Source organism: Zeus faber (genome assembly GCF_960531495.2).
Source record: "Zeus faber genome assembly, chromosome: 12".
Classification (NCBI taxonomy): Eukaryota; Metazoa; Chordata; class Actinopteri; order Zeiformes; family Zeidae; genus Zeus; species Zeus faber.
This window is the reverse complement of record NC_137196.1, coordinates 19967512-19986472: the sequence shown is the minus strand read 5'-3', so window position 1 is coordinate 19986472 and position 18961 is coordinate 19967512. Positions and strand designations below refer to the sequence as shown.

Here is an 18961-nt window from a genome sequence, read left to right as displayed (position 1 = left end):
GGATGTTTTTCAACCGCTGTGCCGCGGAGGGCTCGCCGGGTGCGGCGTGAGCGTTTTTTAAAATTCCACTTGAAATGCCAAAAGTAATGGTGTTGGACACCTCCGTCCACGGACACGGGTTCAGGGAGGGAGACGGGGACTTCCTGGCAGTGAGGCGCCGAACAGGACGGTGTTTTCATTGTGGCTAAATAAACTAACCGAAAGGCTCGCTGGCCAAACGGTGACGCACTGTTAGTGAATAATAAGAGTTCTTAGTGTGCATCGGGGTCCGGCTAGCAAACCGGTCCGCCGGCTCTGGGAAACCTGCACCGCGCTCCCCTCACCGAAAGACGGACAACACATAAGGAAGCTCTCTCCGGCCCGACCCCGTCCGGTCAGCGGAGGCGGGCCGGTCGGCCGAGTCGGAGCGGAGCCCCGCGCTGTAGCCCCCAAAACCCGGCTCCACCGCGCCCCAAGCGGAAACTGGCCCTTGTGTTCGGAATCCAAATTGCGAGGTTTCCCACTCCCACCCGGAAGGCCGTCAAGTTTCACGCCGAACGCGAGGACCGTTAGCGGTTACGAAAGGTTTGACTCTTTCTTTGAGAGTCTGTTCTCTGAGTTGTGAATGGAATTCTCGCGAGGAATCATCTCGCCCTGTCAAAAGTTGTTTATTTTGGTGCAGTACAAAGAGTAGATCAGTCACATTCAATATGAATGGCGTTGATTGCCTTGGGCCTTTTAGGCTTCTGAGCTTTTAATTAAGTCCTCCGTTATTACTTTCAGTTTTTGAGTCAACATTTAGCTCGCTCGCTTGTTCTCTTTCCCCGGAGTGACTAAACGATTGGTTCGCTGCGTACGACTCGTTCGCGAGCCCCGCGTTTATTGTTATTTACTGTCCGTGTACTTACAGATGTCCTTTGTTTCCTTCTGTAGGAGAATCCGTACATGTGCAACAACGAGTGCGACGCCACGACCGAGGAGCTGGCCCACCCCTCCGAGCTGATGTTCGACTTCGAGGGTCGCAACCCCACCACCTTCTGGCAGTCCACCTCCTGGAAGAAGTACCCCAAGCCCCTCCAGGTCAACCTGACGCTGTCCTGGAACAAGACCATCGAGCTCACCGACGACATCGTGCTGACCTTCGAGTCGGGGCGGCCGGAGCAGATGGTCCTGGAGAAGTCGCTGGACTACGGCCGCACCTGGACCCCTTACCAGTTCTACGCCACCGACTGCCTGGACGCCTTCACCATGGAGCCCAAGACGGTGAACGAGCTGACGCAGCGCACCCTGCTGGACATCATCTGCACCGAGGACTACTCGCGCGGCTACGTGTGGAAGAACGACAAGACGGTGCGCTTCGAGATCAAGGACCGCTTCGCCCTGTTCGCCGGGCCCCGCCTGCACAACATGGCCTCTCTGTACGGCCAGCTCGACACCACCAAGAACCTGAGGGACTTCTTCACCATCACCGACCTGAGGATACGGCTGCTGAAGCCGGCCACCGGCGCCACCATGGTGGACGAGAACAACCTCTCCAGATACTTCTACGCCATCTCCGACATCAAGGTGCAGGGCAGGTAGGAAGCCTGGGGTTTTTTTCTGTGCGCGGTGGGGTCCCTCTCAGTTTGCGAAGGAAAAGCTTGGCTCCTTTGTTTGGGGGGGATTGGCCTCTTTACGAGTGACTCAGTAAAAAGTGTTTAAAGTGTTCAAGCTCTTTGTGAGTTTGAGTGAGTGTGTCGATCCCGGTGAGTGCCGAGCTGCAAACAAACGACTCTTTTGCCGGAGTGATTCCTGACCCCTGAGTAATTTAAAAGATTTGTTCCCCCCTCACAAATCGCTCTGGAGTTTTTCACCAGAGTGCGGTAGTAACGAAAAGTTTGGCCCTTTTTGGAGATTCAGCCCAGCGTGGGACAGAACGTTTATGGATTTCACATAGGGTCCCGCTTTCGACTCTCGATCAGCAGGTGGGACCCCGCAGCGCTCTGTTCTTTCTGTCCGTGCGAACGGACGCAGTGCGGGCGAGCGTCCTCTTTTGGCGGAGTGAGACCCGACACCTGAGTCATTTAAAAGATTTGTTCACTGCAAACAAGGCGTCCACTAGCCTCTCCACTCGACGCTCAAAGAAAAGCTCTGAAAGAAACTCTGAAACCCTCGGCGCCCTGCTGGCGTTCAAAGCCGGCGTGGCTTCTGCTGCACTTTGGGCTTTACAGATTGGCATTTCTATCTCCCCTGGAGGTTTTTTGAAGGCAGCCTAACCCGAAAAGTCTCACTTTCCTGACACCCTGAAATCAACTGTTGCATTGGGGTTTGCTGAATAACTCAGGATGCAACTTTACCAGTGCAGTCAGATGAAAGTTCTGCTCTTCTCGCGGGTCCTGAGGGAGGAGTTTGAATGCACGCTCCCTCTGCATTTTTCATTGCATATCACACTTGACAAGTTTTTTTTATTTTTTTATTTTTTTTTATAATTCCCCAGTATCTCACCACCATTGTGTCATAGACTTTGAGCTCTAAAGAGTCGAATGTCTTTAAAAATACAAACAAACCTGTCTCCTAGAATATTCCTTATTAGACGCAGAAAGGGTTTCGAGGGGGCAATTGTAATTGATTAGAATGACGTATTCAGGCATATTTAGAAAATTATTAGTAAATTCCAGGCCACCCATGTCCGACTGAAGCGTTAATTATTCTTCATCTGCACTTTCATGTTTATTTTTCAATGCTACATCCACTTCCTTTCTAGAAACTCCATCACTCAATAGAACATGTCTTTAAATTATTTGTCTTTTCTTCTGTGGTGAAGTATAACAGTCAGATTCAATGTTTAGCCTACTTAGGTTTTACTTTTTCCAGCTCTCATAGGCCCGATATCTATTCCTCATAAATAATAATATGAAGGGAAAATATTTTTTTCCTCAATGCAATGGACCACATGCCGTCACTATTTAAATAACAATAACAATAATACACTTTCGTAGCACCGTTCACATTTAGTAATCAGTATACTGTATACCTCCATCAGTGGGGTATTTCTTTCTTTTTTGTTTTTTGTTTTTTTGGTAATGGAAACATTGTCATATAATGATGCTTGCAAATGAACCACATGACGATCACTTTTTGCAGAGTCCAAAAAGCTGCGATGTGTTGCAATCCGACGCACTCAGTTTATGTGAGGAGAACAAAATTGGTTAATGTGCCGTCAGATGGTTCCCTAGGTGAATTGGGGGGGTGGAGGGTGGTGGAGCTCGTCCCTAATTAGATTCCATTCCCCATTCCAACTTCAGCGGCGGATTAGAACCATTAGCACGTTGGTTTAATTGGGTAGGAGACTAATCTTGTAATTAAGAGCATTTGCCTCTGATTAAATGGTAACGACTGGGGACACATCAGCAAAAAGCAGAGGGGACGTTGGTTCAGTAGCCAAAATTAGTCTCCTGTATTCAGTTTTAATGGTTTAGGAAGTAGCGCTCACAGCTTTGAATAGCACACCGTACCTACGTCCTACAGAATCCACTCAAAGATTTCGATTTTTGAAATCAGATTTTCTATGCTTTGGTATGACATACACATCCATTAGAATCAGATGAGTATTATTTGTCCAAATGCATTTGTTTGTCCAAATGGACAAGAAAATAAAAAGTTATAAATAAAAAAATATATAAAAACAGCCAAAAATATAGAACAGAAATGACCAAATATATTAAAAATATTAATAATATACAATGTGCGATTCTATGCTCAGGATAAATTATGTGTATGGGTATTTAAGGTATAAATTATTACAAATAATTGTTATTACCGCCGTACATCTTTCATTCAACAACCCAGCAAATGGAAACTTGGGTTGATTTTGGGTTTCTTAGTTTGTACATTGTGGAAAAACTTTCTTTGGCAAGGTTGTCCCATGGTATTCGCACTTCAGAACCATTCAAATATAGTTTGTTTTTTTTATTAAGTTGGTTTCTGTGTTTGTGTATTTTTTTCCAATCAGACCTGCTCCTCCAGTAGTTACCTTCATGCTGTTAACACAAATTGATGGGTTCTAAATTGCTGGGGCGCATCAGCCATCTCCCGCAGATATCTTATTTTGCCATTCATTAGAATAGAGTGGCGAAAGGTGGGACGGAAGGGAAAATAAGTTATTTTGCCCAATTTTCCATCCTGCCCTTGGGCATTAAATTCAATTTTCCACCAAAAGTTTTGCAGTGGGGAGAAAAGAAAAGTAAAATAAACATACGGTTTCTGTCCGGACTAGTCCAGGGGTTGGATCAGTAACTCACTTGAAAGGGTGATGGAGGCTGGTGGCGGAGCGACTGATTAGACTTTCCACAAGCCTCAGCAGCCTCCTGGCTACAGCCAAATGTGAAAGCCTTATCACCGAATGACCATCCTGTCCCACAATTTCCCAGAATGCTCGCAAAACGCTGATAAACCTTCAGTCACACCCGCACACACACCCATGGCGGACATTTTTGCTGCGTCAGGTAAGCTGAGGGCCGCATTCAGGATTGTGATGTCAGGATTCTGGCTTCAAATGGATATGGGAGACATGAGACATACAGTATATTAAAGCCTGATTTCTCAGAATATATATATATATATTTTTTTTTATATATATATATACAGTGTATATATATATATATGTGTGTGTGTGTGTGTGTGTGTGTGTGTGTGTGTGTGTGTGTCTGTGTGTCTGTGTGTATGTGTGTGTGTGTGTGTGTGTGTGTGTGTGTGTTTATATATATATATATATATATATATATATATATATATATATATATATATATATATATATATTTATATATATATATATATATGAGTGTGTGCGTGTGTTAATAACGTGCGAATGGCATTAAATACATTTAGATGAAGGTTATTTTCTATTTCTGTTCATGAAAAGCAAATCATAGAATGGCTATAACTGCAAATATAAATGTACATTCACCACTTTTCAAATTTCACATTTGGGTAAATTTTTAATTTTGATTCACCACCCAAATATCATGCGATTAATCACAATTAATTGTTTTAATCATTTGACAGTCTTACTATAAATAAATACTGTATATATGAACAGAAATGGCCCTATTTGTGTTTTTTTTTGTTTTTCACAAATGAGCAACATTTGTAAAACAAATGATCTTTTTACAGTTTAGGTTTTTCACCAAAGCTCACGCTTAAAGCAACTTAAGAGTAGGTTTGTGCAGTAAGTTGGTGGACGCTTGTAATGCACGACTCGCGGACGATTCCAAATCAAACTTTTAAATGAGTCGGCAGTCAGGAATCACTCCGGCAAAAAGTAATTTATTCCTCTCGTTTTTGACTCTGTAACTCCACCCTCGATTCACGAATGAAAAGAGCAACGTGCCCAAACAACCTCCCTGAGGTTCAATTCAGTGAGTGGGCGAGCGAGAGAACAGTCAACTGTTACTGAAGATAAAATGAATGTGGAAAAACAGACCTAAGAACTATGACTCATTCATACTTTTACTCCACCAAAATAAATCCTCTTTTTTTTTTGGACTTCACATTTTTTCATTTCTCTGTCAAAATAAATAACTTAGAATATAGAATTAGGCTAAAATATTTTGAGGGATTTCCATTCTTTGGCTTATTCAGCCTAATCATTATTTTGACAGAAATATATGCGAGAATTGTGTAACCAATAGAGATGAACCGAGTCTTAAAATCGGCAAAAGAGTCAAACCTTTCATAGTAGACGCCAACTTCTCAATGGTTCCTTCACAATAGCGACCTTCAAATGATCCTGCGGCATAATTAATAATAATAACAATAATAATAATAATAATTATAATAATAATAATAACGATGATAATAATAATAATAATAATAATAATAATAATAATAATAATGATGATAATAATAATAATAATAATAACAATATCAGTAACAATAGTAAATATAGCTGCAGGCGGCAATACTACCACTAGTATTGCTGCCTCCATTATCGACACAAACTTTTTTTTCTCTACTAAAACGAGTTACAATTTTCTGAGTTTCCCTTGAACGCAGCATCGGCTGACGTAATGACGCGGTGATGCAAGTTTTCCTGGAGTCCTGGTGACATGCAGAATTACAAACCAATACATCTGTTGCGTGTTATTACTTTATCCTAAGAATTAGAAGGCGACTGTCTACAACCAGTAGTCCACAGAGTCCTGCCTCACAGCCTCTGTGGAAGGAAAACACTCCGTGTGGAAGTTCCCAACAACACGTTTCCATTCAAATGGATAAAGCGCTGCCTGTCCCTCAGAGATATTTCATATACTTTTGTAAGTAGTTCCACCTGCCACAATAAAACGCCACAGTGGATTGCCTTTTCAGGGCTCTCCGCCACAGAGACACAGGCGATTGGGTTGAAAACACACCAGCTTATTGTGGGCTAGGTGGAACACGTCCGGAGCAGATGGACAACGTGTCATGACAAGGGCTCCTCTCCTTTGTGCGTGGGGGGATGGGATACTTATTCGTCGATTACTCTAACGAGCAACAGGTGTACAGCCACACTGATCCTGGGCCAAATTACCTCGACAGGTACACCTAGACAGGTGTGGCTGCTCAAGCCACACCATCCCCACGCCACATTGACATTTTTGTCATTGTTTTCATTGTACGAAAGTGTTGAACCAGAGCTTCAAAACAACGTAACACTTGTGGGAATCAAGCAAATATTTTGGAGGCGGTGATTTCTTAAAGATTAAGCTGTTGACATTTTTAGAAGACTTTCCAGACTTTTGCAGGACAAAATATGCATTTAGAACCACATTTAGTGCTTTAAATGGTTACATTTAGATAGTGCTGTACTCCTTCAATGAGATCATGTTGAATGTGTTTTTCTGAAATAATAATAATTTGAATCATTAAGTTATAAAAAAATATTGGAAAATGCATAATGCAAGTCACTCATTTAATTTTAAATGTATTTTTTTTTTCATTTATACGTGCATGCTCGCTATACTATAATATCCCCGCTATTATTCTGTTACTTCTGAATATTCCCATTTCCTGCATTTATTGTTTTGTAACAGTAACAATAATATAATATAATATATATAATATAATAATAATAATTAATTAAATTCGTATAGCGCCAAAACAAAACAAAACAGAAGAATATCTAAACTAACTAACTAAGGCGGAAAGGCCATGGTGAAAAGGTGGGTGTTGAGGGTTGTTATGAAAGTGTCCAGAGTTGGGGCAAATGATCGTTTTTAAGAAAGTGGCCTTTTTTCAGATTGCATGCATCACCATGGGACAATAATTTGCAGAATGGGCATGGGAATGGATTCCCATTCTGGGAATTGTTGTTTTCTGGGAGCACTCTGCCGCCGCCGCCCCCCGCTGCCAGTTGATATAGCTGAGCTTCCGCCACCCTTTCCTCGTAATCCATGACAATATGGAGATAATACGTTTTCACGGAGAAGTTTGATTTCTTGCTTTTGGTGTTTATTTGTTGTTGTTGTTGTTGCGTTAAAACATGGCTTACGAAGGTGACGTCAGCCCTTCTTCTTCTTCGTGTCCTCGGAGCCAGCGTCAGCGCAACAGTTTTTTATCACACGTAGAAGACCCGGAAAATTTATAACCTTATCTTCTCGAAACGGTTTCACATTCTGAGTTCACATAACTGGGAATATGTGAACTGTATTTTGCGAGTTCAGCAAGTTGGTGAGTGATTTTTTTTTTCCCCCCTGTGAAATGCTGGTGGATCTATGTAGCCTCGACTTTTTTATATTTATTTGATATTTTGAAATCAAACTCAGTTTTGAAAATACGTTGAGAGATAGAAAACAACTTGAAGAATGTAAATCTGATATAATCTAATTTTGGACGAAAAAAGGAATTCCCGAGTTTTTTTGTTTTTTTTCAATCTCTCAACTTATTTTCAAAACAGTGATTTGGAGCAGCTCACCCATTGTTGAACACCAGAACGGAGATCTTACGGTTCCTTTGATGCACATGCACCTATGCATACCAGGATAATCCTTACATAATCTGTGTCACGTCAAGTCAGAATGTGAAACCGTTTTGATAAAAATAAGGTCATACTTAACCCGGACTACACCTGGTCTTCATGCGGTAAAAAAAAGAGTCGCGCCGCAACGCAACAGAGGACACGAAGAAGAAGAGCTGACGTCACTTCTGTAACAATGTTATTAAAAAAACAACAACCAGAAGCAAGAAATTTGACTTCTCCGTGAAAACATACCATCTCCGTGTTGTTATGGATTATGAGAAGGGGGCAGAAGCTCTCATTACATCGCCGAGCTGGCGACCTGAGGCAGTGGGGGATGGGGTGCTCCCAGAAAACACCTATTCCCAAAATGCACCGCTTATAGGTTTGAGAAGTTAAAGATCTCAAAAGTGCCACTCTCTTAAAACCACTATTGTTATATGACAATAAAGGCAGGAAATGGGAATGTTTAGAAGTTACAGAATAATAGAGGGGAAAAACTTGAAATTAGAGAAAATAACGTAAACTTAAAAATTTGAGGATTTACTTGAATTATGCATTTTATGCATTTTATTTTATTTTTTAATAAATTAACGATTCAAATAAATATTAACAAAAAATTAAATAAAAATCATACTTAGTGAGAGTATCATATATTTTCACGTGTTATTTATTAATCTCTACACTCTTTACACATTTCAACGCACTGACAATGACAGGTGGGGGAGTGGTTGGGGATGGAGTTAACCAGCTATTGCTCCCACCCACTACCTGCCTCTGAAGTGTAAAAAACCTCAGGATCGTTGACGGGCATCTTGTCTGCTGGAGGAGATTAGGTGTACCAACATTCAAATACGCATATCTTCAAATATTTCAATGTGTGACACATCATTTGAAAGCTTAAAACCTGCACTTTTATAATCTGTACAAAAATGAAAAATGACCTCGGCCTACTTGAGACCCAAAACAGCAGGCGTTGTCGCAAATATGCGGTTTGAGACCGCTACAGAGAGACGGAGTCTACGCCAGGCACCTTGCACCGAGCGAATGTGCGTTCGGAGACACAACCTGCACATAAAGAATTGGATGACTCCACTTACACCACAAACTCATCTCGCTACTCCGCCCGACCTGAAGTTTTTGAGCCTTGACGTATCGGCGATGCTTGAACGTTCTACTGCTTCATGGGTTTCATGGGTTTTTTCACAAGTTCCTGCTCCAAATGTAGATAGAGATGGTTCAAACTTGAACCACGAGACATCTGAGATGTCCTGGTTCTAACGAGACTTCAAGCATGTCCGTGGGTCCAGCGGTTGTCGTGGTCTAGACACTCATATATGTATTTACAGCCCTGTGGGCTGGACCCCTCCTAATAATAATAATAATAATAATAATAATAATAATAATAATAATAATAATAATAATAATAATTATAACAAAATGTGAGCTATAGGAAAACACCACTTCTCATAAGTGTCAAGTCTGTTAGTGCTATTGATTTCTAATGTTATTCCACATCTGCAGCAAAACAAAGAATAAAAAAAAACACTGGCTGTCCTGCCTTTAAGGTCTCCTCTCGTTCTTTTTCACGTATTGATCGGGCGTTGGCTGGGTAATTAAGACACGACTGTTTTGGGGCTGGGGCTCCACATCTACGACGCTGTCTAAGCACAGGCAGGTAATCCATAGAGTCTAATGTGCTGCCCCCGCTCACCTCGTCACTCCATCCTCCTTTTCTTGACCTTTTTTTGTCCTTTGGAATGGAAGGAGCGGAAGAATGGAAGAATGGAGGAATGGAAGAATTCAAAACATTCCCATCTAGAATATTCAGAAGTAATACATTTTTTTGCTGCATTGGTGAATCTAGATGATCTAGGTGATGGTTTCTGAATAATTCGGGTGATTTGAGTGACTTTGGATGATTTGGGTGAATTTGGCCGAGTTTGGTGATCTTGGAATGATTTGTGTGATTTGGCCTGATTTGGGTGATATTGGTATGACTTGGGTGAGTTTGGCCTGGTTTGGTTGATTTTAGCCGGCTTTGCTCAGGTTGGTTGACTGAAGTGTATAGATTCTCCAAATAGGCTCCAGACTTCTAATAGGGCTAAAATTGGGGACTCTCACTGGGCCAAAGAGGAACCTTCTTCCCGGGGGGCTAGTTCCTTGCATCATGGTCTGGAACAGTGTCCAAAGCCAGTGGTGATATAGTATATCCTACATATCCTTACATTTCTCTTGTATCATTCTTCCTTCAGTTTTTCTATGACTTGCCCAAGCCCCGCTTGGCGAAAAACAACCTCCCAGCATCCGTCTGTCCTCCAGCTCCATCCCTCCTCTGCAGGGAAGCTCACCCAGCATCCAGCCAGCCTAGACAAAACACCATGCTTTGGATTTGAGGACAAAAAAACTAGCATTTCTGTTTGGTCTTATGTAGCCATCATTCTTCCTGAGAATCTCCCGTTGAGATTTTGAATGTTTTATTTTGGAGTAATGGCCTTTCGTGCCATTATGCCATGCAGACCAATGCACTGAATCTTTACTCCACTCTGAACCGCAAAACAACCACCTCCTTCTTTTTCCCTCTTTTTAACTTGTTCCCGTCAAGATGATAATATTTTTACTCTTTTCAATCCTTCCCCTAACTTCTAGAGTGTTTTCTTTCATGTCTACCTCATCTTTACTTGCCTTTATTTAGACCCCTTTACCTCAGAGAGATTCACTGCTGATATTTTACCCCTTTTCAAGCAAGCATTTATCACTTTTAATTCCAGTCACTGATGTAGGAGCTCCTAATAAGTATGTATATATATATATAAAACTCTATAGTTTTTTTTTGGTTTACTGATCTAGCTTTCCGTGTTTAGAAATGCGACTCCATTACAGGTACTCCTCACTTAACGACCTACCTGTTTAGTGACTGTTCGGACTTAGGACCAGCTCTGTGACCAGTCTGTATTGTATGCTATGTACAATACAGTGTGCTACGTACTATCACCCATACTATATACACTATATCTACTATATACACTATATACACTATATACACTATATGTACTATATACACTATATACACTATATACACTATATACACTGTAAACACTATATATACTATATATACTATATACACTATACACACTACATACATCTCATCTCAGCACCGTTCTCAGTTTCAGTCTCATTCCCGCAGTCTGTCAGTATTCACTACACTAGCGATTGCAATGGCCACACTCCCTTACTGTGACATAACACGAGTCCTCGCTTATCAACCAATTGACTTAACGACCTGGTTGTAAGAATGGGAGTCGGCCGTAAAGTGAGGCGTACCTGTACTTAATGGCGCGACATAAATCTTAAATGCTACTGCAAATTAAATCAGATTAAACCCATGACTGTGACAGTTTTTCTGCCCATGCCGGTGAATAATGTAAGGCAGTTGAATTGTTCACAATGGAGAGATGATAATAATAATAATAATAATAATAATAATAATAATAATAATAATAATAATAATAATAATAATAATAGTTTTTATTATTATTATTATTATTATTATTATTATTACAAGTATAATAATTATGCCATGGGCTTTGTTCCACCCTCTGACTCGCGTGTGCGAGCCAATCTGGCAGGTCGAACACATGTGGCACCTCCACCGGCAGCAGGGGCCCGACCCCCGCGCCCTCCAGAGAGACTGGTGGGAGCTGAAGCGCCGATGTGGATGCAAGGGGCGATGCAACCTAGGTGTATATTATATTTGCGTTTGTAACATAGACTGTTAGTGAAACGTGACCGATAAGGTTCAACTTTGTCCGGTAAAATAAATTATTTTTGGACACACATTTTTTAATTCCCTCCAGGCCACATGCCTGTTGCGCTTGGTTGCGCTGGCGTCAAGCATAAACCAGGCTTAAGAAGCCCTCTCCCTCTCTCTCTCTCTCTCTCTCTCTCTCTCTCTCTCTCTCTCTCTCTCTCTCTCTCTCTCCCTCTCTCCCCCCTGCTGAGCTTCTCAGTCCTGTATCCAAAACTTAACCGGTGTCTCTCACTTCAAAGGCCACTTTAAAGGATTGTAAATTAAAATGTAAATATAAATGTAAAATTAAAGAAGGGCTTTTCACTCCAGTGACAAGCGTCACACCCCACTGACGCACCGCGCTACACCTGGATCATGTGTGTGTGTGTGTGTGTGTGTGTGTGTGTGTCTGTGAGTGTGTGTGCGTGTGTGTGTGTGTGTGTGTGTGTGTGTGGTACAGTAAAGTGATTCTGCCCCTTATCACATAGTGTATAAATCCTTTGCCCCCAAAATGCCACGACCTCTTTCCCACATGCAATGCGTTATATTGCTGGATAAAGAATATCCGGCAGCGGCAGTAGGTATCATTCCCACGTCGCCCTCCTTTACCGCTCCGTACGGAGTCCGTTCCCACATAGTTGAGAGTTAGAGATACATTACGTCATGCTCCCGCCAGAGGCGTCTAACGTGACGCCGGACGAGGTTTTTAGACCGGTGCTTCGCTCCCCACCTCCCCACCCCTCCTGGGCGGACTTGGTTCCCTCTGCTGAGTGAGATGGGACAGAGCCCCCGTCCCTGGACCCAATGTTGTTAAATCAGTGTGATCATTTTCAACCTGTCCTACTCTCTCTCTCACTTTACAGCAATGTTACTGCTTCCATTCTCACACACTTCCATTCACACCCGTTCCGCCATTTTACAATGAATGGTACCAGGTCGAGAGTTGGTGAATTTACGGAACGACTTTTACAGAACATCGTCACTGGCTGCCAATCATGCATGACGCCAATACGGAACACTGCCAGTAGATTTACGGCTTTAGAGCAAAGAAAAGGGCTTTTAACACTGTTTGACATGTTATATCAGCTGCTGTTTACCAAGTCAGCCTCATCCAAAAATAAAGACATTACTCTGGTATTGGCCGAATTGACCATTTTCACTGGCGCTTGTTGTGCCAAATCCCTTAATTACTGCAGAATTGATGTCGAATTTCACTAAATAACGTTGTGTCTTCCAGACTCTCGGGACAGGGTGCGTCTGTCCCGAGACAGACGCACACATTTTAGCATTTTCCTGATATTGTGATTTATCGAACACTGTTCTTTTCAGCATTTGTAGTTTGCAGATTGTTGCAGACTTGTTCTTAAACTTCTGCTTTTGTGACGGTCCTGTGTTTTTTACAACTGTTGTTGTTGCTTATTACAACTACTTTCAGGTTAAATAAGAATATGTAAATACACATTTTTTAAAAATCTAACATTTTGCGTTAGCTACGTATTTGATTGTTGTGGAAACGGACACACACTATGTGTTTTCCAGATCGAGTTCATCTAAGGTCAAACAGTAATAGTGATATTTAAGGAGTTTTGGCAAATTCTGCAGATAATCTTCCTAACTGGCTGATGGGAAGTCTCAAGGGTTAAAACATTAAATTAAACATTAAAACAAGAAAACAATGAGGTACCCAAGGAAACGTCTTATCACACTCATATTTACTTAGAATTCACTTTATCCATTAAAATAAATATTTCAGAGAAGTATATTTATAGAATAGAATAATATATATTTTTTTATTATAGTTTTTAAATTTATGGAAAAATATATTGCAATACTTCTCTCATAGCGTAAAACCCATGGCAATCTGTATTAACATTACATTAAAACAGCTATATGTTAAAAATAAGTAGTTTTATTTAAAACCAGTATACCACCTCTTTGTCACTTTATCCGTAAAAAAAGGTCTTTCAGAGAAGTATGTTTATGCAATAGAAAGTACATGTATTTATGGAAAAGATGTAATTGATGGTAAAATATGAAAATAATTTATATTCTGTCCTAATCTTGCTCTCATAGCTTAAAACCCATGAACTGTTCAGTACAAACTTTACATTTAAACAGAATAGAAGAACAACTACAGTGTATTGATATTTCCAGGTGTTAGGGACTGTGAGTCACAACAATTGTATTGTTGCAGATCCATACTCTGCGGTTCTCACCTTTGCCGCTCGGATCGGAAATCATCAGGAAATCTGTGAAACTGTCACCTCTGTGCTGTGTCGAAGGAAGACACCCTTCTCGTGAAGGAAACCACTGATCAACACAAAGTACCGTCTGGTCTTGACATAAGGTCGTCTTGTGCAAGGCATCAATACCTCCTCGCTGACTGCGATTTTGATAGTATGAACACAAGCACAATGCTGGTAAATCTAATAATAAAATTGAATTTATCAAATGTAATCTATCAATGTAATCTAACATACTGTAATCCAGTGTAATGTAATCTAATCCAATATAATCAGATGTAATGTAATCTAATCCAATATTCTCTAATGCATTCTCATGTTATACAATGTATTCTTATGTAATCTATATAATGTAATCTATTTGATGTAATCCAGTGTAATCTAATGTAATCTATTTAATGTAATCTATTTGATGTAATCAAGTGTAATCTAATGTAATGTCGATATATAATGTAATCTATTTGATGTAATCCAGTGTAATCTAATGTAATCTATGTGATGTAATCTATTTGATGTAATCAAGTGTAATCTAATGTAATGTCGATATATAATGTATTCTATTTGATGTAATCCAGTGTAATCTAATGTAATCTATCTATCAAATGCAAATGATGCTATAACCATGCACTACAGGACTAATTTTTTGAAGTGGTTGCCAACTTTGAATCATTGTATAATTCATTTGTGATGATCCTATATAATTATAATCCATATTTCAATATTCTCACTTTGGAAGTTTTTAAACATACTTAACAAAACATATCCCGCTGTATTTTTATTTTAAAACATATCAAAAGTGGCCCAAATCTGGTTGCCTAGGGCAACTGGACAGCCATTTTTGTTCCCCAGTTGCCCCATGAACTTTTCAAAGTTAATTTACAATTAAGTGAAAATGCTCGTATATAATTGTAATCCATATTTTAACATTCGCACTTTTGACGGAGTAAATCCATGCACCAGGAAAACAAATATCCCTCGGAGGAAGGTTGAAAACCGTCCAAGCAGACTGCACAAGATAGTTGCCGATCTGGCTGCCTGGGGCAACTGGCAACTATTGTCAGGGCCATTGTTTTCACATTTTTTTGAACCATTTGGTACGTCTCCTGGGAGCTCATATGTATTTCAAGAGGAGAGACCAGTAATTTGTGAATTACTCAACACGCTGGGACTATTACACAGTAATGTTGATAATGGATGTAAATGTTATAACTCAAGCCGTAGGTTGAATCTGATACAAATTCATGTTTCACAGTGAGATACCATTGAATAACACAGTAGGAAGCTTCATTTATTTAGAAACGATAGACAGACAGACAGACGGACGGACAGACGGACGGATGGACGGACGGACGGACGGACGGACAGATAGATAGATAGATAGACACAACATCCAATATTCCATGGACAACAATTGACAAAGCAATATATAATGACAATCAATAATCAATCAATAGAAACCTAAAATTGAACAAAAAGCAATAAATTCAAGAAAAACAATTACAGTACGACAAACATGAAAATTAACTAGAAGATAGAAAGAAAGAAATATATACAGTATACAGTATAGTGTAGGTAGCAATCCTTGACCAATACCTCATGTTTGCACACACACACACACACACACACACACACACACACACACACACGCACACAGGCACGCACGCACACACACACACATACACACACACACACACACACACACACACACAGTCCTGCACCCTGGGAGCAAGCGGCCTGTGAACCGTGACAGCTGTGCCAGGCTCTGATTGACAGGTTGGGGGAGCCGAGGTCAGCGGCAGGTTTAAAGCAACTCCTGGCGTTGCTTCCTTTCATGGTTCTGACTGACTCGGAACCTTCCGCTCCGCGTCCGTCATGCCTCGCGGGCCTTTTTGCCGGTTATCTTCCAGTCTCCAGTGTTTTAATTGGCGCTGATTAGAGCTCGGACGTTTGTGAATATAGGACGGCACAAAGCAGACGCTCCCTGGAGGGCCAAGCTGCGTGTGTGTGTGTGTGCGTGTGTGTGTGTGTGTGTGTGTGTGTGTGTGTGTGTGTGTGTGTGTGTGTGTGTGTGTGTGTGTGTGTGTGTGTGTGTGTGTGTGTGTGTGTGTGTGTGTGCAAGCGTGCGTGCGTGCGTGCGTGTGGGCATTTGAATATGCGCGAATGTGTATGCACATCTTAAGTACAACTTCTACAACTCCAAATACAACTTAAGTGGTTTTAATTGAACACAACTGTAGTATATGAATTAGATTCAAGATTCAAGAGGTTTATTCGTCACATACATATATACTTCCATACATATATGCAGTGAAATGTCAATGCAAAACACCTGGTGATTATGCACAATATGTTCGAGACTGAACACAATTATGAATTCATAAAAAGATAACACACTTTCAGGTGACACATGTAAGTATAGTACTCAGTAACAAACTACAAGAATCTGAAAAATGTTGGATTCACAGACAAAACTGATCGCTGAGAAATGTATTGAAACTCAGATTCTAACTACCATTACCATTGATAATGTGAGTGAGTGAGTGATTAAAGTGGTAATCCGTGAGATTACATCAAATAATTTACTAGCTTTTGCGCTTCATAATGAGGCCTTCTTAGTTCCAGAGTGGACATTGAAATATTTGAAGATGGCGCCTGAATTACAGTAAGTGACAAAATTAAATAAAGCTTTGGTTTGCAGCTTTTGACCTGTGTATCTACTGCACAATACATTTACAATATATTCCTATGTCCATAATACGTGTGTGTGTGTGTGTGTGTATGTGTGTGTGTGTGTGTGTGTGTGTGTGTGTGTCTGTGCGTGCATGTGTGGAGGCGTGCGTGTGTGTGTGTGTGTGTGTGTCTTCGTGTGTGTCAGCTGACATGTACGCATGTCTACCTCCACGAGTCTACGTCTTATGATTAATGGAATAATCAAGTGGTGCGGGTTCCTTTTCCGAGCAGAACATTTTTAATCCTTTAACTAATTTTGATACTCCGAGGGGTTTGTACTTACCCACACGCAATAGCACACACAATAACACCCAGGCACCCGCTGATTTCCATTTTAATACGTCTTTCCATTTCAGATTCCTCGCCCAGCTTCCTGCTTGTCTCAGTGGCTTAGATCGTAGGATTAGGGGGGCCCTTTACAGCGAGGAGGGGATTTTTTCGGAGACATTTCCATACTCTATGTATACCAGAATAACGGCCTCCGTCATTGAAACAAATCACGCTCCTCCACCGGCTCCACCGACCCAAGCAGCAGCAAATTCTAATTTCATTTCAAATGTAAGCAAAGGTTGGGGGGCGGGGAGTAGGGTGGGGGGGATTAACTTGTGATCCCCTCCCTAATAGCGAAAAACAATTTGTTTTTTGAGATGTATTATGATATTACGCCTGGATGATTTAAAAAAAAAACAAAAAAACAATGGCCACGGCGTGTATAAGGAAAAAAAAAAAAAAAGTAAGGAGGGAAAACGGGGGAAGCATCCAAAGCCTAATCGGACTCTTCAATTTCACGGTGACACGACCCGGCGTAATGAGATGACACTTTAACGGCGCTGCCGGGGAGGGAGGCCTTCAAATGGCGGCCCAGATGGAGGAAAAGACAACGTGGAGTCCAAGTCGTCGCGTCAACCAGATGAATTTCTCCCCCGTTCCCGCTCCAGACTCGGTTGTTGACACGACAGGTTATTGTTGGGATTTAGCTGAAGACTATAGACTATAGACTACTAGACCATATGCATCACCCCCGGCCGGCATCGCGTGCATACACCTCAGGAGTCGAAGCCGCTCTAGGGGTTCGGCTGCCTTTGGAGATCCCGCTCTCAGCGAGTGAGAGGATTTCTTACATTTTTTTAAGGCTTGTTTGCGCGTCTCGCATCACTACAGTCTACTTGAGATATTCATTAGAGGTGGCATTGACTTTTTAAATATTGGATTCATTGCATATTGATGGGAAAACGCCATTTTGAGCCAAAAACACGGAGAGTAGTAAAACGAAGAAGTTGCAGTGAGAGGCGCGTCGATTAGTCGTTGTGCATCAAAAGGCTCTAATACTAGAGTAGATTGATGGAAAATAGACAGAGAATAAAACAGTTTTTACAATCAACCGCTGTACATCCAGAGTGTAACGTTTACTGCAGTATTTTGCCAGTAGGAAGTGGTACAACATCTTGTTTCTAGTCTCTCATGTGAGCATGGAAAATGGCTCATTAGGTAGATAGATAGATAGACAGACAGACAGACAGACAGACAGACAGACAGACAGACAGACAGACAGATAGATAGATAGATACTTTATTCATCCCCGGAGGGAAAGTGTGGTGTCACAGCAGCTCACACCAAACAAATAGGCAATAATAGTAAAGGGATGAAATAAAAAAATTTAAAAAAATTGGTAATATACAATAAAAGTAAAAAGAAATACTGAAAAACAGAATTTCAAGAAAGTATAAACCTTCAGATTAACATTACATAAAATAGATAATGAAATTTTTATATCATCAATATTGAAAGTGTAAATCTAAATTTGTTTTTTGGTCACATGATTTAACTTTGTATGTTATTTCTAAATGTCACCTATACCATGATGAAATAAACTGAAACTCCTTGTAGCTCTCCTGACACGGGTCCAGCAGAACCTGCCGTCACATGGATTTTAAGTTTATTGAAATTCCCTGCGTTTGGGATTCCCTGTGGTTGCTCTACATCGCTCCCATTCCTTCATCACCTCATGTGAGAGACATCAAACAGCCTTCCCTCCTCCTCATCCTGGAAGGTGTTGGGAGAACTCGTCCACATTGATCAGAAAACCTCAGCCAGACCAAAGGTTTCCGTGGGAAAAAAAAAAGGAGCGTCCTTCATCTCCCCGCATCTGGCCGAGCTTTGGGGAACTCTCACTATGTATTTATACAGCATGGAGGTGAATTATACAACTCTGATTTTGGACATGTTGGGATGTTTTCGTTTGAGGGG

General features: G+C 41.1%; 1 protein-coding gene across 2 annotated transcripts in view; it reads left to right on the top strand.

The window, feature by feature from the left end:
• LOC307238623 (netrin-G1-like) overlaps window positions 1-18961 on the top strand; it is an 82141-nt gene that overhangs the window by 35279 nt on the left and 27901 nt on the right. For both annotated transcript variants that reach the window (XM_080011685.1, XM_080011684.1), the window contains exon 3: window positions 913-1556. In XM_080011685.1, the coding sequence (XP_079867811.1) occupies window positions 913-1556 (644 nt within the window). The remainder of the gene's footprint in view (window positions 1-912; window positions 1557-18961) is intronic.